General features: G+C 40.2%; 1 protein-coding gene across 1 annotated transcript in view; it reads right to left on the reverse strand.

The window, feature by feature from the left end:
* The window catches only part of LOC139741943 (nitric oxide synthase, salivary gland-like), a 146,550-nt gene that overhangs the window by 50,020 nt on the left and 72,609 nt on the right, over positions 1 to 23,921 (reverse strand). The window contains exons 3-6 of the mRNA XM_071652516.1: positions 16,734 to 18,647; positions 3,493 to 3,623; positions 2,783 to 2,945; positions 2,298 to 2,389 (exon numbers count right to left, since the gene is read on the reverse strand). Coding sequence (XP_071508617.1) covers positions 2,298 to 2,389; positions 2,783 to 2,945; positions 3,493 to 3,623; positions 16,734 to 18,407 — 2,060 coding nt within the window. The 5' untranslated portion in view covers positions 18,408 to 18,647. The remainder of the gene's footprint in view (positions 1 to 2,297; positions 2,390 to 2,782; positions 2,946 to 3,492; positions 3,624 to 16,733; positions 18,648 to 23,921) is intronic.

The raw sequence follows: 23,921 nt of genomic DNA on the forward strand, positions 1-23,921 counted from the left end.
TAAAAAATAATTTGTGCCTTATCTGCTGCTTAAAACTGTTTTGCCTTTTAAGATCGCTATTACTTATCCTAGATAACTATTCTTTTTTCTTTCCTTCTTCCTCCCTCCGTTCCTATTTCTGTCTGTCTGTCTGTCTGTCTGTCTATTTCTTTCTCCTTGAAACGCAATCCATGACGGTTTTGTCGCATGTTTATACCTGACTGTTAGCTCTATTATTGTCAGCGGTTATTTGGTGCTTCCACGGCCTCTGTTATTGTCAAGCCTTAAATGCCATCATTTGTGGTTTTATTCACAACAAAACTGCGACCTTGCAAACTCGATTAGGCGAACACAAAGCTCATATTTTTCAGCGGTATGAAAAGCAAGACTATGTATTATGTGCTTTTTACTACTCTGTTTAGATGGGCGGAACTACATTCCCCTGTTGTTGCACATATTCTCTTCTCCTAAATAAGAAGTTATTTTACTTGCAAATCCATCAAAACATTATTCTCCGGTTGTAAAAGTCCCCCTTTATAAAAAGACATTCGACAAAGGAGATAAATGATGTCAAATCAGCTGAAAAACATGATTTTGTGTCTGACACGATGAGATGATATATCCCGCCGCGCTCTGACCCAATCGAATCATCGGGGCCTGGTCAAGTTCAGTGTTACGCGCGGCACGACGTAAACGCGATAATTCCCCGCTCCCTCGGGACTCGTAAAGTGTTAACCTCTTTAACCCCCGCTATGAATTACGCTGGTTTTTGCCAGCAGAAATGATGAAAAAAGTCACTAGCCCGTCGTAGCAGTGTATATTCCTCCTGGAGAAAATCTAATCTGAAACAGACGTCTGTGAGTGTTCTGTTTTTGACCCTCTTTCTTCTGCCAACTTGTTAAATGTAAAGTCTCGTTATTTCGTCGTTTGTATGAGACGAAGAATCACATAACGCACGCAATGTCTGTCTATCGTTTATTATCGGTCTGTTTTTATAAATATCCCTTTCAGCTTGGGAGATTCGAAACCTATTCGGATTAATACTGCTAAATGCTTAAGAAAATAGATGCCTGTCGGTGTGTTTATTTTCTATTTAATTTAGTTATCTATTCCCCTTTCTTACTGGAATGGGGTTGACGGGACCTTTACAGAGGGAAACATTACGGATTTCCAGTCCCAAAAATGACGCAAAACCAGAGCACACTTACTCCTGTTTCGCCGAAGGCTTAAAAATGATGGTGTAAAATGAAAATAAATAGTTAGACAATTGAACTAGGTGTGCAATAAGGAAATAAGTGAACAAAGTCTGGTTGGATAGAAAGGATCGGTATTTGCGTCCTTCTTGTAAGGAATACAGGGTACACAGGAGGGGTGCGTGATATGAAACGGTTGTAATTCGTAGCGACAGGTTTGTTACAATATCTCAGTTGGATAGACGACTCAAGCAAGCTTGGTCCCATGCAACATCATGCGACGCGACACTACAGCGGACGGTGTGACACGTGATTGGTTAACGAAATACTCTCGAGAAAACAAAGAAAAACAAGACGAACAGTTTCTATCATCTTTATTTTGTTAGAATTCAACGGTGCCTGCATGCAAATTACATCTGCGTCAAATCATGACACAGAGATCGTTGTTCATTTAGCGCGAACAAGGACTGCTCGCTGTATTTAATGTGGATATGACTTAATTTCGTTTTATACGCGCTTTAGGTGTTGCTGAAGCAAACAGTGCCTGAAGCTTGTGGAACTATTTTTGTGATCACATGTGGATTCAAAATTCTCCCATCTATTACTTTCCCCCCAAAAAATCGTTAAAAAAGCACTGTATTTCAGCAGTGATATGTGCTTCACTTGGTCAAATTGAAGAATCCTGCTAGGTTAAATTCAAATGTTTCGAGAGAGGAGATTATAGATGAATCCGACTTCAGAACACTGTAACATATGGCGGCCATAACAAGGGACTTCCAAAGAAGATCAAAGACACTTACAATGGGTTAGGCAATGAGCCAGGTGCGTCGCTATGTCATGGCCTGAATTATCTTTTGTTAGGCATTAAAGCCCACAAGTTAGAAATTATCATAAAAAAAACAGTACCCAAACCGAATTGGTCGATCACGATGCCATTGGGAAATGATCTGTGATGGATACAGTATTCAATAGTGATAGGAAACCCCGAATAATATTTGAGCTATCTGATACTATGGGGGCGGGTGCGAAGGGGGACTCCCAAGTTTTAATGGATGCTAATGAGCAAAGTAGAGGTAGTTGAATCGTCAAAAGGTCAGAACAAATATTTGGCGGGGCGGTACAAACCTCAGGTTTCCTTTGTTCGTGGCGTAGCTCATGTGATTACAGATTGCCTGGAACATTTCCTGCGGAGAATTGGCATTCCTTGCGTCGAACACCTGTTGGAAGAAAATATTTAAAATGCCATCAGTGTCACGTGGTTCGAGTATCGTCACCTCGCTGCTTGCAATCTTCGAGCGTTCTTTGAGTAATGGGGCCAAAAGGCGTCGTATGTACAGTTTCGAAAATACGGCAGTCTTTTTAACATCTGGTTATATGAATATAACGGTAAAACCAATGAGATTGTTGTGATTTTTTTGTTCGTTTTGTGGGTGCATCGAAGTAACCTCAAGAAAACTGCTCAATGCAAGTCAACGTGCATTTTTACATGCATAGTTCCTCTTAAACTTCCGCGAGGCTTGATGCAGATAATTTCTGTGCATCGTTTGTACCTTTTAGTTTGATTTTATTACTTCATAATGAAAGTTTGATGTTGTCGCTTGTTTCCTTACCTGTAGTTTGGTCCACTGGATGCGGCCGATGCAGCGCGGAGCATTCCTCCACGCCGTCTTGGCCCCGAGGATGAGCTCGGTCTCTGTCAGCTGGTATGAGCCTGTCTTTTCTATCGCCTCCCGCACGGCGGCAAGTCGCTTCTTGTGGGTCGGGGTGTCCGCCCTGTGAGGAGGAGAGAAAGAACCTCTTATAACATTGGCGCTGAGCAATTTACTTTCAGACTCAGTTGGTTTATGATCGGTGAAATATCGAATATCATAGTTTGGAGGTATCAGGTAGAAAGGTTACTTGATTCGTAAACCTTCATGGTTGTATGTATAACATATACCGTAACTTTATATTTGGTATTGTTTGTTTATTTGCTTGTTTTCATATACTGTTACCGAGTTTGGTCAAGAAGTCAAACAGAAGTCAGAAACGCTATTATATGACGGATGGCGTATCACTAGTTTGATATTTGAAGAACTTTGAATGAGGGAATCTTGGCATCTGACTAGACTGTCTTTGTATTAGCTGTTGATTTATATGTATCTATTTTCTTCTGTGGTTGCGTCAAAAATTCTCATGCAGTAAATTTAATACGATGTAATATAAAGCAGCTGACCATAAACTGGTTTTCGCCAAAACTTTAATCTCACTTCATCTGAGTCATGGAGGGTCAAAATATAACTTTCATACTGTGCAGGGATTTTATGGTTGCTATGGTTACCTCTTGATGTGGGTGAAGTACTGGTTGATGAAATCCTCTGCGTGCAAGAGGAGCTCCTCCTTTGGTCGCGCCTTGTCTCGTGGCGGGAACATGATCGAACCCATACATCTCTTTTCCGAACATTGCGTGTTCTGAATTTGACATGAAACGGAAAGAACAACAGGTTTAGCAAATGAAACTTATTTTCATATTGAGCACTTTTCTATTTGACAGACATAACTGGCTAAAAAAAAGGACGGAAAAAGACGAAGACAAAATAAACAACCCAACGATAAAAACAAACACAAACACACAGTGTATAGATAAACAATCAACAAAACACAAAAATAAAACAGCACAGAAAAGAAAAAATATAATCATCTTAGCAAAAAACAAACAAACAAACACACACACAAAAAAAATCTTGGCTAATGCCAACAGTTCTTCGCCTTAGGTTGATCAGAGATAAGTAACTATACGGAAACATCCATACTACGTTGATTTGAAAAAAAAAAAATCCGGCATATTGTGCAGATCATGAGATGACCTGAAAGGGACGTGAATTATGGATCCGAGTGATATGTATCTTTGTCATATCAACGATCATTTGGTGGTACATATTGTATTTAGCAGGTGGCGTACAGAAGTTTATCACGATGTATCTATGGCTCGTACCATGCCATCACAATTCCCGGTCTAACTCAAAACTTAGCCGCACAGCGAGTCCATGGTGATGGTGTCTTTTTTGTGTGTGTTACATTATCATCAGGATTATTCTCTTTTTCGTTTCGACCCAGGGGCAGTCTCATCAGTGGTGGTACTTAGGTCCCTGGAGCCAACGCAAACGTCGCAAGGTATCAATCAATGATTGAACTCCTACCTCGGGAATATTGTTACAGCTCGTAATTCCGAAGGTTCGTTATTCCGAAGGTTCGTTATTTCGAAAATGAAACAAAGCTCGTTGTTCCGAAGGTTCGTTACAAACCCTATATCACTTCGGATCAACGAACATTCGCAATAACGAACCCTATTTCATTTTCGGATTAACGAACTTTCGGAATAACGAACCTTCGGAATAACGCCACAAATGTTCGGATTAACGAACCCTTTTTCATTTTCGGATTAACGAAACTCTAGGTATAGGAAATTTGTGTGTTTCGGATAAACGAACGTCGGAATAACGAAGCTTCGGAATAACGAACAGCACCCGGGAAGGAAGATGATGCATGTTGTCGGAAGACGACACGGAAAGTAATGCGGGGAAAACCTATCCCGGGTCCCTCGATTAACTCTTTCTGTGCCAAAAAGTCAAATGTGCACAAATCTCACACTCAAACCTATGTGTACAGGTAATTAATGTGACACACAGAGGGTTAAAGTCCATGGTATCCTTTCACTGTATGAACTTCAACGTTCTCACAGATTGGGAACAGACACATCGTAGGACATGGAATATCTTATTTGGCCCTGCTCAACCCTGTGATTATTATATCAGTTTAATGTCCACTGATTGTCTATTTGTGATCGTGCATCACAAAACAAACAAAAAGTCGCATCCCTTGATTTTATGTGAGGACATGGTGAAACGGGTCCACCGAGTCAGTTTTGAGTTTTCCATATTTTCTGAAAGGGCTATCCTTCTTCTACATTATCCCTAGGTTTGGGATCATAAATTGAATGGGAAAGTGGGTTTTCAGCAGTTTTTCTACAACCCCTTTTGCGGTAGAGTAGTGTGATCAGGTTTTTCGTAGAGGCCCCTTTTAATTTCTTTAAAACCTTTGCACAATCTTCACTTTGAACTCTAATAAGTTTTGAAAGGATGATGCTACTGCCTTGAAAGTTGACATTTATTATGAACAGAATAAGTTAAGCAAGCATGCTTTATTTCAGCTTAATCTGATAACCTCTTCATTGTTGTTGCTACAGTGGTTTACATCGAGTTTTTTCTTGTCCCATTCATGGTACGGGTAGCACAGCTTAGTAGAGATTGGGCACTTGAATAAACCCTGTACTTCACAGCCTCTTTTCTCAGTTCAAACTTTTCCAGAGTGTGTGCTTTCTTTCCAATATTTATATAGGTTAGGAGAATCCATTTGAATTGAGTTACACATCATTTTAAAGCTTAGAGTCTGCTCTTTCAGAATCTGCCCTTAACTGAAAATCTATGTCTGGCGACTTTTTGTGTGTTTTGTGGTGCAGGGTCCATTTCATATTACAATGAATAAGAGGAACGCATTGTCAGCATGCTCTGGCTGATTTAGAGTGAGAGGGAGAAAGAGAGAGAGGAAGAGATATTTGTACCTTTAACGCACACAATTCTATAATGTCATTAATTCTGCTCAAATCGTTTGTCATTCTAGAATAGCTCAGTCTCAATGCCAAAATTGCATTTACACAGACGGAACGTAATGAATCTCTTTCTTGTTCGATTCAAATGAAGCCACAACCAAAACAAGGACTCCCTGTTTACGCGTATCAGCGAAAACTGTACGGAATATCTTGTTCATAACGACAGTAAACAGATTTACCATGGCCACGGTTATTGCTGGCCTTCTAGGGCAGACTTGGGGAAAAAAAGAGTGCAGGCTTCGGTACCTTAAACAAAGGTCTCCAAAGGTTACCACGGCAACAAGTTGCACGCTTGTAGCTGATTGGTTGTTGACTCTATTATAGCTGCTCCCCTGGTTACTTCCAGTTTCGCAAGTTGTAGTTATTGCAAAAGTGCACTTTGAAAGGTGGCCCAATACCTCACAGGCATTGGCACACAAGAGGGTACAAAATATGCCAAGCAAAACAAACTTCGTGGTGTATCTGACCCTTTGAAAGTGGACACCGTATGGTTGGCTTGTCCGTTGCTGTCTTTTCCTCAGATATGTGTTTGTTATTGAGGTCAGAAAAGGTCTACTTTCCAGTATCAAACGAAAACTGGAATAACTCTCTACAGAGACGAAGAAAAAATATGTGTTCACAAATTTACGATCTCAGGACTATTCGGTCTTCGGCCTTTTAACCTCACTGCACTTCGAGGTAATGACAAAGATATCGGTTGGTTGTGATGCCATTTATATTTCGTCCAGACATGACGATTAGAAGCGAGGAGGAGCTTTTTATACATTCAGGTCGCCTGGTATTTTGGTATCGTGTGCGTGTATTACAGTGCTACCCATCACTTATGTCCGGCTGGTTAGAGAGGATGATAATATGATTGAATAGACTTTTATGTTCCAGTTCTGGCGACACAGAGACGTAAACTTTAGGCGTATAGACATACGTTGGATCGTCACCATTTGTGCACACTGATCATAATACTTTCCAGCTTAGCACTTTTTAGTCATCTTGCCCACGCATATATTCCCATCCAGCAATGCACATAAATACGAGTCGGACGTTAGTACTTATACAATCACCTTTGCAAAAAATACAAAGGCCTCCTGAACCACTTACCTTGCCATAATATGTACAAGTGCTACTGACAATCAATGTCAAGCGCCTGGTTTCGCAAAGTACAATGGGATCGATATGTTCCTTTTATAACCTAACTTGTCGACCATTAACAATACCAAGTGCCTGTAGAGCAGTACGTATATCTCTGAGGAGAGCTTAGTGTGAGGGTAGTACAGTGTGATGCCATTTCTTTTCCATCGACTGCCATGTTCCTTTTCTTATGTAAGCTTCGGAAGTGCATTTGAATTGCTCAACTCAGCTTTTTCTTTTCTTTTGTAAGCTACATGTATATTCTGCTTCACAATCTGGGGCATGTCAACCCTTGTTGACAAGGGGTTTATTCCGGTACAAAGGCACATGACACAATAAGTTACTTTTTCAACTTTCCTATTTTTTCTTTTGTATAATGTACAATGTATGATGTATTGTTTTGAAATGAAATATAAATAAATTGATTAAAGAAAAACTGAAGTTTCAGCATTGTTCTTCGACTGCTTTCCTTTTATTCATGCAGTTTCCACTTCCTTTTCTTGTCTGTTTTTATTTTCCACTGCAACTAGGCCTACACAGAAATCTCACGTCATTGACCCTCTTGTACATCTGCATTTTCAACTACTTATGTGTCACTTTAAGGCCCATAAAACAGAGTTACGGAACTTGCAAAGTAGTTCACCGCGGTTCATATGAAAATCGATCCATTATCATCGGAATGAGGTTATTGTTTCATATAACTGCAGCTGTTATATGCACAAAGGGTTGTTTATTGTGTTTAGTCACATAGGTATAGGCCTTTTCCAGATAAGCCGGTGTGAAGAAATGCACGTTCTGTTTACACATGAACCTCATATGACGTCATCATGACATCAATAGGTCACGGTTATGCCCCAATACATATGACAATAGGAGGTTGACATACTCGTTGAGAGATAAAATATCCCAATAATGTTCGACGTACACGGTCTTATAACACCTTCTCCCCGAAAACAGAACATTTGTCACATTTATCTTTTTATGAGGCTCTCCGGATTCTAAAGCCGGATGAAAATGCGATGTATACAGGAGGTTCAAATGTTTGATTTATATTGTACCCATCCCGGGTCAAAACATGAACACGCCTATCTTTGAAAAGGGGGCCCCGGAAGGATTGATGCGAATGGCGTTCTTTTGAGTCAGTTGACAGCCATCGTTAACGTGTTCGTGCACAGTGTCTATAACTCCTTCACTTGGTGGTTCATAAAGGGTTAAAATAGCACCATCATATTCCACTGATAGTGCACCCACATCAAGATCAACGGGAAGCAAATATGTTATCACTAACACTATTGTCAGACGAAGAACTCGCAATCTTTTCTGTCTTTTTGGGTTGCTTGTGTTGTTTTCATTTCGTGTAATGCCGAAGAAGAATGGACATATTACAGCAAGAGTCCTGTCTCCGGTGATGCATACCAAGGGTGTACAATGTCATCAACACACAGATCTGTTTGTAGAAAATATCTTTGGTAAAATATGGTGTGAAAAGCGACACCATGCATAGACTCGGTGTAAAGACCCTCTCGCCTTACTGTTGCTGCCTCTCCAGCAGCCAAACAGACCACTGCTCTTCCTTCCTCCTCTCCCGTAACTTCGGAGGGTGTCGAGCAGAGATCCGACCCCCTATCCCCCTCCCCTTGGATGAACTTCGAGTTACGATCGAAAATGATTCCAGTATTATCATCTGTTTTCCCGTCGGCTCTTCTCTATAATTCCCCGAGTGATGACGGATGCCTTTCCGTGGGTGTGTGTTTGAGGGATTACATCCAGGATAAATACAATCAAACGGGAACAATACTCGGATGACGACTATCGATTTTATAGGGGATGCACTTTTTAGTCGCGCCGTGAACTTTAAGACAATTCTCCAAGGACTTCGAAGTGATGTGTTTCCACTTTCAACCTTATCTTTGGTCACATGTGTCAAAACCTCGAATGATTTGGGGCAATCTGAATTCTATCAGTCTGCTTATTGGGTTTCTCTTCTCTACTCAATGTCCTGTCTCTTCACACATATCACATTATGAATACAGCCTTTGGATACTATACCGTCTGTCATTTTCTTTTTCATGTTTAAAGTCCGTGCAAGTACATTGGTATCTCATCCACCTCGCAGAAGTAAGAAGAGATAATGTTGTTTAGAGATCACCAGTATTAAGCCACTTGATGTCATGTAATCTTCCATCGTGACCTTGGTAACCCTGCGGGGGTGTTGCGTAAGAACTTGGTTTGTTGCGATAAAAATGTGCACATATGTCCATAGTTTGGTACCTAAATGTTCTGTGACTATCATGATTGGTCTTTGCCCACGAGATTTGCTACCATTTTATCGATCTGCTGTTTGCTGTCCTCGGCAAATATTAGCTGCACTCATGTTTTCAGTCCAACCATGTTACGCGCGATTATTGAAGCCGCAGTGTAGTTTGGTAACTGACATCCGTTGCTCGAGAAATTTACTTGATAATTGTACGTTCGGGCCTACATGATTGCTTGAAAGAAATCAAAACATAGACAAACTTTTTAAAGGAAATGCTGGGAACACAGACATTTTAAACACTTTCATTCTGCTTTATTTGATGCAGGAAGAAGCATGTTGGTAATTCATTCCATAAAAGTTTGTTTTTCGAGCAATTTTCATTGTCAACCCTAAGCTGAACAAACGTTCCTGATTTCAAGGAAAGTAACGCTGCGACAGGACCACTGATTATTTTCCCAAAGATATCATCCTTAGGCTGCAAGTTTCATGCACGAAATAAAAAAGAAAATCCCGACGAACTGTCTAAAGCCGGAATAACTACCCAACCAATACTATATGAGGGTATATACATGAGATGACATCACGGCCAAAGTAGATAGTGACTATATAATTCAAGAATATTTCCACTAAAAAAATGAGAAATTGACCATAAATTTCATTTGCAAGGTTCGAATACTTCTACCTTGTTCACATTTCTTTAGATTAAAAGAGGGCACAATCTTTTCTTGTATCTGAGATTTTGTAACCGTTTTATTACATTTCTATATCACTATTTAAAGTACATAGTGATCGTTGTATACAAGACATAATTTCAACATCTCAAGGGGACACAAGCCTTTGCTATTACCCCCCCCCCCTTCCCTCGCATGTAGTGATCTGTTGGCAGGGTATTCATGCAGATAGAAAGACATCATGGACACAAATAGATATGAAGATTGCAAAGAATATATTGATAGATTAAAGAATAGAAAAAATAGATAGATAGATAGATAGATAGACAGACAGACAGATAGATAGATAGATAGATAGATAGATAGATAGATAGATAGATAGATTTGCTATATTCCAATCAGCAACGCAACAACTTTTTGCATGCGAACAAAAAAGTTATGCTCAACGCGCTCCAAAATACTGTGCAGATCATTGGCGTCGTTGCCTAATGCTCACTTGTCCAATTCGACAAGAAAAAGTAATCACGAACGCATCATCAAGTCGGATTATAAACAAGAACGCAACACATGAATTCTTCACTCAGCCACTACCTGTCAGGGAACCCAGTGGTGACATTCCGAGTTCGACCACCAGCACCGGGGTCTCGTTTAACTAATATTATGCGCCACAGGCTTCAAAAAAATGCCAAGAAGTAGCAGAATGAAGAGAAGGAGAGTAGACGTAGAAGGGGAAGGAGGAGGAGGGGGAGGAGGAGGAGGAGGAGGAGGAGGAGGAGGAGGAGGAGGAGGAGGAGGAGAAGAAGAAGCAGCAGCAGCAGCAGAAGAAGAAGAAGAAGGAATATAGAAAGTAGTAAAGGAATAAGAACAAGATCAAGAACAACTGCATCATAAGCAGTGACAACTAATCTCTATGCTAAAACCCGTCGAGTCAGTCCAGGGACTGACAATCAGGATTGCACTCAGCACGGAGGGTACGTGCGAAAATGTACTCTATTGACGCAAAGTACGGATGAGTCTACCTAAAGACATTAATTAAGTGATTTCTGCCAAGGCTATAACACTGAAATTCTCACTTTACTTATCATTTAAATCAACACTTTGTTACGAACGAAAAGATCGGCGATAGCACGAACAAAGAATACAGGAAGGCGTAGTAATTTCATCTTCGTTCGATGACTTTTCTTAGAGAATATGTCCCAGAAGCACACTTTGAACGTTTGGCATAACTTCAATTGAGTTGAAGAGTATCATTGTACTTTTCCTTCCCGTCATTCACCTCGAATGCATTATCGAAAACAAACAAAGATGACTAATAATACGCGCTGAAATTTCCACACCAAGACACTGCATGAGGTGTTGTGAAACAACATGAAATCTAAATATCTTTGAACTGATGGATTCCACAAGAACAATAGCAACCATTTTTTTTTCTTTCTCTCTGGGATGTGTTTATCTCTTGGATCGGGAGCCCCAACCTTGTCATTTCATATTCTATACAAAGAAAGGAAGGTAAAAAAATAGAACGCAGCGAAAACCAAGCAAAGATCGGATTCCGTCACCTCCCACTTTCCTATCGACGAACAGAGTTCGTCGACCTCTCACGTTTCATCATTCCCTTTGTTTCATGGAGGAAAGCTCTTTTGTTCTGTCGTGAAGTACCACTGGCTGACTGACAACTCAAACAAACAAAAAACAAAACGTGACTAACAAACAAAGGACAGCATTTGAAGACTTGCACGACAAGAAAATTTAAACAAGAACAAGAAAAAAAGATAGAAAAGCACAAAAGTTGTGATTCCATAATAAAATTGGCGCCAGGAGGATATTTGACCAGAGCGAGAATCTGTATCACGCAGGGTCTGATTGAGATGATAGTGACATTGTCTTTATGCCGTTGCCATAGCGACGCCAGTGTGGGGACACATCGCGCGTCCTCTCTGGATATAATGTAGATGGCGAATCCTTTCTTTTCCAGAAAATGAAACCGAAAACAGGACATGGATGGCTTCTGTTGGAGTGGTATCAACAGATTATCTTGTGTGATCAGAAATCATGACGTAGGTAGCATGTTTAATGACGACTCAGAAAAAAGGGAAATGTATTTTTGGATCTACAGTAGTACAGCTGAAGCCTGCGACAGTAAATAACCTCCTTTGAACAAGGTACACTGTTCTTTGAGAAGTAAAATGCGCGGAGAGAAGTCATTGGCCGACCGTCCCGGGACAACCACACCCAGGTCCAGCTATTCCTCCCACAGGAAAAAACCACACGCCTGAATTTAGCTCCCCGACTATTATTCCATCACTTACATCAGAACTTACGTTTCGAGGGTGAGGTATACATTTGGGATTAGACTATTTAGGATTAGACTTTTCTCTCTTTAAAGGCAACTGTAGATGACGTCGATTGAGTCGATGCCGGTAAAAAAAAAAGATGTAGACTTTCCAGTTTTTTGCACGTCGCAATATTCCACGAAAAAGAGATCACGGTGCTATCGATCTGGGCACGTTCGTTACTGCTCGTAGCCCAGATAATCTCACAGATCGCAGCTGTTATCTGTAGATCTGTCTAAAGGACTGGGTTAGACTGGTATAAGTCTGTCAGAAACTTAAGTCAACTGCAGTCACCGCCTTCACGGCAAGTCCAGAACATAAATCAAACGGGGTTATATCGGCAAAGCTAGAAGACGCATGAGATGAAGAAAAAGAAAAGAAGAAGAAAATAGAAAATATAGAAAAATAAAAAGATGATAAAGAAGATGGAGACGAAGGAAAAAAGAAAGTAAAAGAAGGAGAAAAGATGAAGAAATGGAAAAGAAGATGACGAAGAAGAAAATACTAACACTTTTTGAAAAGAAAACAAGAGATTATTAAGCAGAGGGGTGAAGGTTGAGGTGTAAATTTTGTTCAATTTGCCACCCTCTACAAATAAAATTTGTACGATCGCAAATTTCATTTGTAGAGGGAGACAAATTGAAGAAAGTTCAAACGTCAATTTTGAAATCTTTGCAATCGCGATCCAGCAACATTAAGTATGAAAACAATTTCCAGCATATTGTTTAAACAGAAATGGAAGCGTAATTTCGGCTGGACCATGATGATAACTTCAGTCACAATCTTAATGACACATGAAATGATGTACCATGCTAACATGTGAATCTGTGCACGAGTGCATTAATTTACAGCTGCAACCACTTCGGGAAAGTTGGAGTCTTTCTTCTGATACTTTTTCACAAGAAACTATCACGGGTGCAGAATTTGGTTCCATTCACTTCAGCATTTGAGTGTCGTTACAGTGATTTTAAATACCAGTAGTCAAGCAGATCAGTCCATAATCAGGATTTCTTTGGGGGAGGAATTTCATGAAGAGAATGGAGAATGGTCCCGCTCCTAAACTAAAATCGAGTTGACTAACCCAATCCCTCGAACCTATCCCCTCTAACAAAATAAGACAAAAAGAAGCAAAATCTTAAACGTTTTCCGTGGCAGCGTTCCTTCGAAAATCGCTTCCAAGATTCAAATGTACTTTTGACATAAGTGAAGTGGATCTTTCTTTCGCTTAACTGGCGGGATTTGAAGTTGAAGAAAAAAACCCCAGAATAACGCAAGTCACTACTGTTTATCTTCTGTTTATGTGCATAATCATAATGCCATAAGTACCTGACGGCAGGCATTCACCTATACTCAGATGGATCAGGTACTATGATATGCACGAAGATGCCATACTCTAGGTTCGCGCTGCCTTTGTTAGAAAAAAAAAATGAACACCACTGAAAAATCAACACAGGTGCGGTAATACCCAGTAAAGTCAGCCAATATATAAAGTATTTCAGGACGTATAATGATAAGATTCCCTTCAACGCCAAATTGGATTTTGTGACCGCAAACAGACCAACAGAAAAAAAAAAGAAAAGGAAAGAGCCTCAATCAATCAAAGAAATACACCTAAAATCGGATAACCCCAGGGAATGATATCACTAAATCCTACATAAGAAAGACCTGCCGAAGGAAAACTGACTAAATCAAAAAGTACAGACATCTCACAACTGCAAACTTAGTTACTGAAAGGCTCGGCACAATGATGGATTTGTCTGTCAAGTACTTTTATCTGTTGAGCAAACTCAGCCTATTTGTCGACCATCTCTTTGCGTGTGCACAACGCCACGTTTGGCTGTAACCTAACTGTGTATGGCTTGAACTTGTTAAGACGACGAGGATGTCCACCTGCTGTTGCTAGGCAACGGCAAACAGGCTTAGCATCCAACCTTATCTACCTTGTTTGGTAGTTAAAATGAGGCGGGCTACGAAACGAAAAGAAGGGATGGCGGGTGGGTCAAATGAATAAGCAGCTCCTTAATTCTAGAATAGTAAGAAAAGTAGGCTCACTATTGTCTCACGGGCTCACCCGAGCACATAAAAGGAACATTAGGGATTAGGGATGCAAGTTTGCCCTCCAAGTTCACGGAGTACAATACATCCCACTTTTCATTGTTTTGTAAGAATAAAGATTCTCTAGTCTAGATAACTACTAGATTGAACTTTCTAATCTTTTACGGCCATTGAGTGAAGGGATTATGAGTCCCGGTAAACAGAACGTACTTCGACAAAAGCACGTGCACTGTCACGCTCTGCATGACAAGGCGTATGGGTCTGATAGGATTCATTTCTTTCATCGGAGCCTCATGTGTCTGAAACCATAAGTATGTACGTATATACAGGGCTCGACATTTGCCATGCCCCGGTGGTCCAGGGCCCCTAAAAATGGATGTCGGGCCACCAAATTACCAAAAAGGTTATCTTTTGGTAGCCCAATAAGATTTAAATGGATTTTTTTTTTTCGGACTGAAAATGTAGAATTCAAAGATTTAAGTAGCTCGAAAAGACAAAAGTTAGTGTCGAGACTTGGTACATATTATATAAGTTTCGAGAAATCTCTGTTTTCCGTATCTTGTTTCAAGTTATTTTACTGTGCATTATGCATACGTTATTTTGAATGTCATTTATGCTCTATCATATAACGACGCTTGACGTGAAACAAACTGACTATCATTTTCACCTGTAGTGCTTTATTTTTCGTTCTTTTGTTTTCCTTCAGTCATATTTAGCAATTTCTTCCGTTGGTACCAAATATTCAGAAGGGTTTTTTATTTAACACAAACTGAAAATGAATGCGACTACAAGATGAATGGATGCATAGACGTGGCAATGATAATACATCCTTATAGCACAAACATCAAGATATATCGTATCAAACATACGCGGTAATGACAAACACCATTTTGCCTCATCATTTCCAGTGAATTCGCAGGATTTCATTTGCTCGGGAAAGTTCAAGTTCTCGGTTAGGTCTTTCAACCAATTTGCACGCTCGGGTACAACAAGGAAGTTTTGCCGCAAAAAAACAAACAAACAAACTCAAAGAGACGATTAAAAATATAGTTGAAATTGCTTACAAACTCCACTATTAAATCATCAGATAGACAATTAGCAAAATACATCATTCTTATCCTTTATACGTCTTCTGATTTAGTCTAAGATTCTAGCTTTATTTTGATTTTCTTTCTCTATCCCACCGTTAATCACCCTTTCTCCGGTTTTTATGAAATAAGAAGTTCAAGATAAAACTTTGCATTGGGGAACTTACATGCACTTCCCAAACTTCATGAGAATCACTTCTCTATCTTAATCTTTCGTTCTCACTCGCTTTCTGTCACTCTCTACACTACCCCAATTCCGTCCAAACCATGAACAAATTGTACTTTTTCTTTCGTCTTTATTTAGTTTTGTTTTCCTGTTGCTGTTGGGTTTCTTAATTATTTATTTTTTTTACATAAAGCTATTATATGACCGAGCCACTAAAAGTTTGTTCGAGTTCAGACGCGTGCATACCGAAAAAAAAATCAATTAAAACGGGACAGAAGTGTCGCCATTGGCGAACAAAGTCACAATATTGACACAAGGACTTTGTTTCAAGCGCTGAGATTGGATAACAAGTCGGGAGAGAATCATTTATACAAACACGGGAGTATGATTGCAGCTAGGGAATAGATCAGTATATACGGGCCATTCATTCAACAAGCCACTCTGACTAGGTTCACCCGCCGGGAAAGGGTAATAATAGAGAGGCGGGTAGTGATATTTTCACCTGTTACAGATAATATTATGACGAGACGAAGCAGAGCATAACAAACGGACAGACATAAAGACAGTCACACACAGACCAACTAAAACTTAAGGCAACTCAAAGTGCATGTATACAAGTTAAAGGGAAACGGTTAATATCACTTCTAACCACTGGAAACATTTTTGGAGCAGTTACATGAACGCGACATAAGTGTCGCTCTACAGAATGAAAATGCTAACACACAACAGCGCTTGACCACTAATGAAAAAAAAAGGTTGCTCCTTAATTGTTGGTTTATTTCAGTTAGTTCTTCCCCTTTTTAAATATGAAACTGACAAAAAAAGTGAGCCAAAGGATGGAGGATTTAGTATTGCTTTGCGTCTTCACTGCTCTTGACTTGCATTGGCACTACTGTATATCTCGATCTTCGTCACCTTGTTTACCTTCTCGCTGTTAACTTAGTTTATTTTCAACAAAAATTAGTTTCATGGTCAGTGCGTCATCGTAATCATCATCTCCTTTTTCATTATTATTAGTATTAATCGTGTCATTAGTCATTATGTTGTAGTAATAATTGTGTTACTCTCATGAATGTTGTTATCAGTGTTATGTTCATACTTTCTCATCAATTTCCAAAGAGAGTTACTGTGCAAAGATGACTAACGCAATTTTAAAACGAATGACAATGAAGTATATGCCACTGAAAATTAGTAAGAACCAACTGATAAAAAACTTACCACGAAGACTTTCTGATGCAAAGTGTCTGTAAATTGTTTTCCATCGGCCACGTTATGTAATCTGATGTACTTGGCTTGCTTCTTGGTGAAGGGGCAGACAGGGCCAGCGTGCACCGGCCCATTCGCTGGAGGTGGGGGCGCTTCCCCATTCTGCTGCACCGTTGTCTTGGGCGAATTCTCCTGAACCTGAAAAGCAGGTAGAGGATCGGTCTGGATGCAGATCTCTGAAGTGGACACACTTACGCGGGCCGGTTCGGCCTGGAGGCCGTTCAGTCTTCCGTTGACCAGGTGTCCTCCGTTCTGCTTGGTCGACGGACCATTTTTAATCGAGTAACTGCCAGCTTGTTTCACGCCCTCCGGTACGGTGACGACGCCGTTTGCCGAGCACCCGGCTCCCATCTTGGCGTCTCCGTTGACGAGAGGTTCGTTATGAGTCGAGTGGTTGTCTGGTCCGATGCCGTTGACGAGTGTTTCCTTGGGATGGTTCACGCTACGCGGTGCGGTCTCCTCGGGCGGCGTCTGTTGACTGAACTCCTGTCTGTTGTGTGGGTTGGCCTGGTCCTGCTGTTCCCCTCCGGCCTGTTGTGGGTGCTGTGACGGGGCCTCGCTATTGACCTCTGTCTGGCAGTCACGTGACTCATTCGCGAAGTTGACGTAAATCTCACGGTTGTCCTTTTCCGGTGAGGCGAATCCGGGGCTGCGAACCGTTATCACACGTTCGGGACACTGAATCCCTTTGCTCTCGGTCTGATACTCGCGCGACTCTTCGATAAGGGACATCCCCTGATTGCGTGCACGCTCTCCATCCAGCTCATAATCTACAGAGGTACGAGGACTGTCGTAGTAGAAGTCCTCGTGCTGATGTATTTTTAGTTGATAGACGTCCCGAGGGTAGGTTCCATTCCAGGCAAACACGTTCTGAAATTCAGGAGTGCCGTGACGATTACAGCAGCAAGGAGATGGTTCGCGGTAGCTGAAATTTCGGACAGGGCTGGTAGGTAGACTACCTCGGGCTGGAGAACGACTGTTATCGCGATCGCGTCTTGACCGTCGAGCCGGACTTCCGTACCGATAGGGGCTACTCTCCGGGGTGTGAGTTCGTGGTCGCGGCGGCTGATGACTACCATGGACCAGGATCCCATTATGCAATTGCGCTTGATTGTAGATGTTGACGTCATAATTCGGGACGTGCGCGTTGCGCGGCCACGTCGCTGACGGCGTGCGAGTTGGGCTGCGCGAACTGTCACGGCTTGAGCGTCGCTGTTTCTTCGGCCCGATGCCCGGCGATGTCTTGGTGCTGGGAGCCTCATCCGATTGTTCTGGTTCGGATACCCGCACAATATTGACCAATCCATCTGGTGACATTACGGTTTCTAACCGAGTGCGATAGCCATCTGGTCCTTTCAGGACGATTACGCAAGGCGTATCCATGGGCACACTGCGAAGAACCTCAAGAGCGGTGTTGTAAGGCACGTCTGTGAGTTGAACGCCATTGACAGCCAGAAGAATGTCTCCTATGCGTACCAGTCCCGAGTTCTCCGCCACTCCACCGGATATCAAATCCGATATCAAAACCGGAGGATTGCACTTGCGCTTTCGCACTAAGAATCCGAGACCATGCGGCGGTCTCTTGACTAACCGAATCGAAAAAGTGTTCGGCTCGCCAGTTTCCATCTTGGCTTATCTCGTAGGTCTCTCCAACAGTGACAACGAAATGATCACGTTTTAGTCAAATGCATTGAGCTTGTTGTAACTTATGAGTAGGCGCCGTGATAAAATCTTCATGAATTTGATAATGTCAGATAATCCGGAGAGCTGAAAGCGAGTGGCTGGAGAGACGGTTTCAGCTTTCGTGCCCGGAGGGAATCGCTCGTCGCGAGGTCGTGAAAGTGGATGCCGATAAAACAGTATCGCCTGTGGGCACAAACCAAAGTACAAGACATTACTGAATGCAAATATTGAATATAATCTGTTTTAATTGACCGCTTCGCCTGCAGGAGAACACGACAATCGTGAGGCTAATCTAAGAACACAGCGCCCGTAAACATATGGGCGGGGGCGAATTACGACAATCTGCACAGCCAACTATCACGCAACTTTACGTCAAACATTTTGTTTAGAATCCAAAAAGTTGATCCTAAATGGAAGGAAGTCACACTCTCACTTCACAATTAACCTGTAATTTCATTAGAAGGCTATCGTGGACTTGAACAAGTAAGAACAAAGCAATACAGTAAAAAAAAAAGTGATATGTGCACAAATTATCAGAAATAATTATTTCATCGATGATTAATTGACTGATCTTATTTTTGTATTTCTATTTCATACATAGATTTTTAAGTGTAGAGTAGTGTTTAACTGCAATAGTGGAAACAGATAGATGATGAGCTAAAATGTACAACAATCCATGATAATACAACAATATGAAGACGAGTCCAGCGAAGAAACTCTGATAAAAAAACAAATGCATGATTATCATCATACATAAGCCAACGTTTGACGAAGAAAATAACATCAGAAATACGTATGCAATAATACAAATTAAAGGGATAATCGAATCACCACTCACTGAGAGGGAAGAAATATGAGAAAAAAATGATGGTGGTATATAGTGCATAGTGCAAAACAACAACAAGAACAACAACACAACTAATCACTTCGATTGAATGCATAATAATTGGACAAAGCTGCGAGATGATATGAAAATATTACTTGTATTAAAAACAATGTTTAATAATTTTGAACGTTTTATCCATAAGATGATGATTTTGTAAGACCCGGGGGTGTTTCATAAAGGTGTTCTTAAAGTTACGAACGACTTGAACATGTTCTGATGTGCTATACTTATCAGAATTTCAATAATTCCGCACAAGAACCGATCACCAGTCGTTCTTAAGTCATTCGTAACTTTAAGAACAGCTTTATGAAACACCCTCGGATGTACAATAGTTGAGCTCAACTACAACAGCAGCACTACCCGCTCATGTAGGTCACACAGAAATGCAAGAGAAAATGAGGGCACAGTTGCAAGAGGTCACTGTGACATAATAATGACGTATTTGATTTCAAAAGTGACCTCGTGGAGTTATGCCTATATCTTTTTTATGTTCTTTTCAGTGAATTCTGAACACATCTGTGGTTGAGAATAATAGTGATAATTTCTTTTTGATCCTCTGGTATGTGAATTCAATCACAAATTTCTTGTTCGTCATCATTTGAATGAATACGTTAATTGTCCTTTCCATAAAGCGTACCTATATTTATTTTGTATCGTTTTCTACAATTTTACTGTGTTCATAGTTATACGTTTCCCGCTTTTTTTTTCTTTCTTACATAAGAAATATAGTACGTATGCACTCGCACTGGTTTGTGATGACTTTCTGCTTGCTTGACAGTATGCTATTATGTCAAGTGATTCTACTAATATTCAATAAACTAATTTATGATTATGTCTGATTTTGCACAAATATCGTATCATAATAACGACAATTCTGTTTCATCTTATGTCATGAGGAGAAAAATTCCAGGTAGAATTGGCATATTATAATGAGCACAATTCTGACATGTCAAATTAGTTACCAGTAAAGATTGAGAGGTGAATTCAGTTTTGAAACCATTCCATGAACATTCAACATTACTTTACTTTGAAGGCCATGATGCGGTTAACTGCGGGTGATCCCGAGAATGCAATGCGCGATTGACATTGACACAATTTGAATGGAGAACGATATCGACAAAAGACAAGAAACGTGACATGAAGTCTCAATTGATAGAGGGATCAATAGAGGGCATTGAAATGGGTAATCAAAGGACATCCTTTATCCCCACCAGAAAGCACAAACGGTCGAGGATGCGGTTGCCCTTAATTGAGCAGTGGAGAAACAGATGTGCTCACTTTGTGTAAGGGCACCCGACTCAATCTGTCGTCGAGTGAATAGCGCCATCATGCGATTTGTACTACGCAATTCTACCGAAAGTTGTAGTAGACATTTGTATTTTTTTTAATGGAACCTGGAGAGGAGGAGGAGGAGGAGGAGTACGAGAGGGGGGGGGGGGGGGATTGGGCTGGTGAGTGGGAAGGTCTAAGGGTTGCGGTGTTTTTGAGGGTGGGTTTTTTTTTTTTTTTTGGGGGGGGGGGTTGTTGTTCTGTAGATACGTTAGCTTTCTGTATCTCCTCGCTTCATGAATTTTCCATGTTTACGATAACAATTTTTTTTTCTTTTCGTAGCACAGAGTCACCATTTATTTTGCCCTCCAGTGCCGATAAAGAACAAAAAGTGCTATTCGAAATCAGACTATCCATTCGAATAAAACTCGTACTAGCTTGTACCGTAAAGGGGATGGGTGAATTTGCCAGTTCATAAGACATTTGACTTTCAGTCGGAAGTTCCGAGTTCGAATCTGGTTGAGTGCCTACTTCATTGGACACTATGTTTTTTTGTGTTTTTTTTTCCACTAAGTCCTTTTCTTCCCAGGCGTATAAATGGGTACCTGGCGACATTAGGGTAGTAATATTAGCCGGGCCCTCTGGCAGAACAGTGTCAACACTGAAGAGTCCTACAGTAGATGGAGAGTCCTACAGTAAATGAAGAAAACCAAGATTTTCATAAGTTGTTATCAATATTTGTGAAATTTTCAAATCATATTTTACCATAATCGGATCTGACTTTCCTCGAAAAAATACGAATCTCTTTACGGGATTCTTTTTTTTTCAATATAACCTAATCCAGCTCTTTTCTAAATCCCCAACAGATGATAACAATAAATTATCTAAAAAATGTTAATGAATTTCCAAATTAAAAAAAACACTGGTTAAGATGATATTGACAGTTTGTTTGTAAAAATATTATATTGCAAATTCTTAATCCTTTTACGTTTATTTCTATTTTGTCACTTTCATCAGGTATTGTACAGAGTAAGGTGAAAATAGTTTTAAGTTGTCCCGATATTCAAAAAGGGCGATAAATGGGACGTATGCAATAAAGAACCGCAGCTCAACTAATACACGACGAATCACAAAATGTTGCGACTTGGTTGAAAACTATAAGTTATCTTTGAATGTGCAAAAAAACCTAAATACATTATTATTAAGTAACACTATTTCCACTCTTCCAGATAACATTTGCTTTGACAACTATCTACATGATCAAGTCCACCAAATTTCTAGGTTTAATAGTTGATGCATCCTGGAAAGAACATATCGATAGTATCATTTAAATCGAATCTAGAAATTCTGGAGTCATAAATCTACTAAAAAGTATTTTTCCTCGTTCCGTTCTTTTTAGATTTTATTCTACTTCAATTCTTCCTCGTTTACATTATGGACTTTTAGCCTGGGGTAACTCGGGCAAACTTCTGACTGAAAGAACTTATTTATTACAAAATAAATTCCTCCGTATCATTTGTAACACTGACTTTCATTCACACACCAATCCTTTGTTTCGCGAATATCAAATTCTCACAATTCATAATTCATATGATTTTCAATTAGGACAGCTTATTCATGAATTCAATTATAAAGATCTTCCAATAATATTATCTGAGATGTTTATCAAAAATAGTTCTGTTCATGATTACCCAACATGCCCAACAAGACAGTCTAACTCACTGAATTTACTTTTGAATAGAACGTTATTTGATTACCATTTTTTTTTTGCATTCACTAGGCCTAAACTCTGATATTTATTTGACACAAGTTTGATTGTTTGATTGTTATCGTTATTATCATTATTATTATTAGTAGTATCATTATTATTATCATCTCACTATTACTACTACTTCTACTACTACAACTACAACAAGTACTATACTACTATGTGTAGGATCTTTGCTACAACCACGTTACGACTACTACCACGACTACTACTACCACTACTACTGCTGCTGCTGCTGCTGCTGCTATAGCACTCCAATATGTTTGCCAGGTGCTGCGCTTTTTACAGCTAAGGCCAGCTCGGTATATGCTCATTTCACTTTCTGCCTCTTACGCCCACGTGACCCACGCAATGTTAATAATCATGTCCGCGCACGAGAGGGTTAAAAAATTAATCATGTTTTGTGACATCGTTCGACGGATAAGGTAAATTAATAGTGACCTCGATATGATCTTGTTTTGTGCATGTTTGTATGTGTGTGTGTGTGTGTGTGTGTGTGTGTGTGTGTGTGTGCATGAAGGCCGGCGTCACGTTTTCAAAAGTGTGTGTGTGTGTGTGTGTGTGTTGGGGGGGGGGAGGCCAGTATATATTTTTGGTGCCACTTCCGAGTTTTATCAGCTAACAAGCAAGCAAAAAAACAAAAACAAAAACAAAAGAAAAGAAAACAATAAACCCTTCAGGGCAACTTCTGCTACCACTTCCGGGTTTCATCAGCTAGCAAGCAAGAAAAAAAAAACATTCACCGCAACTTTCTGATTAAAAAAACAAAACAAAACGAAGCAAATGCGCTCCTACTTCAAGGTTTCATCGGCTGAATCGGCGAAAACTTAACCACATTCTATTTTTTTTTCGGGTGCCATTTCCGGGGTCAAAAACGTGTGGGGACCAAAGTGGTTACACCCCATGTATTCCTATATATATATATATTTTTTTTTAAGTGTGGGGGCGGGAGGCCCGAGCCTCCGAGGCCACCCCCCCCCCCCCCGTTCTGCCGCCCCTGTGTATGTAAGTAAGAAACAACAAGTCAGGCAATTCAGTCTAGTTCACTGTTATTTTTGCTTTCCTTTGTCAATACAATATCACAGATTTGGCAAAATGTAGGCATAATTACATGCAAACGTAATGTATGCTAGTGTGTGTTCATATCCTATTATACACGTACGCAAGAAAAAAACAATAAAAAGTATGAAGTTTGAAAGTATACGCTTTCAGTAGTGTGTGAAAATCTGCGTGTACATAGTTTTTTCTGGTTTCACATGATAAATCTTTTTTTTTTTTTCTGTTTCCGTACATGAAAACGCGAAATAAGAAATACGAAAAAACAAAAACAAAACACGTTTCAATAATTCCTTCAGAGCGGTTGCCATGCAGTTGAAATGTCCTTACTGTTCCACTCTCAACGCCGTTTGAGTCAGTGCACTTTCCTATACTATTATTTTCAAAGTCCCCTTTCCAAGTGACATTCTTAGAGGTTATATTTCAATCACTTACTGCAGAGGGTTCGTGATACCAAATTTTGAACGGAGTTCATATC

This window comes from Diadema antillarum, unplaced genomic scaffold, assembly GCF_040938485.1.
Source record: "Diadema antillarum isolate AM-2024a unplaced genomic scaffold, OU_Dant_1.0 scf00000032, whole genome shotgun sequence".
Taxonomy (NCBI): Eukaryota; Metazoa; Echinodermata; class Echinoidea; order Diadematoida; family Diadematidae; genus Diadema; species Diadema antillarum.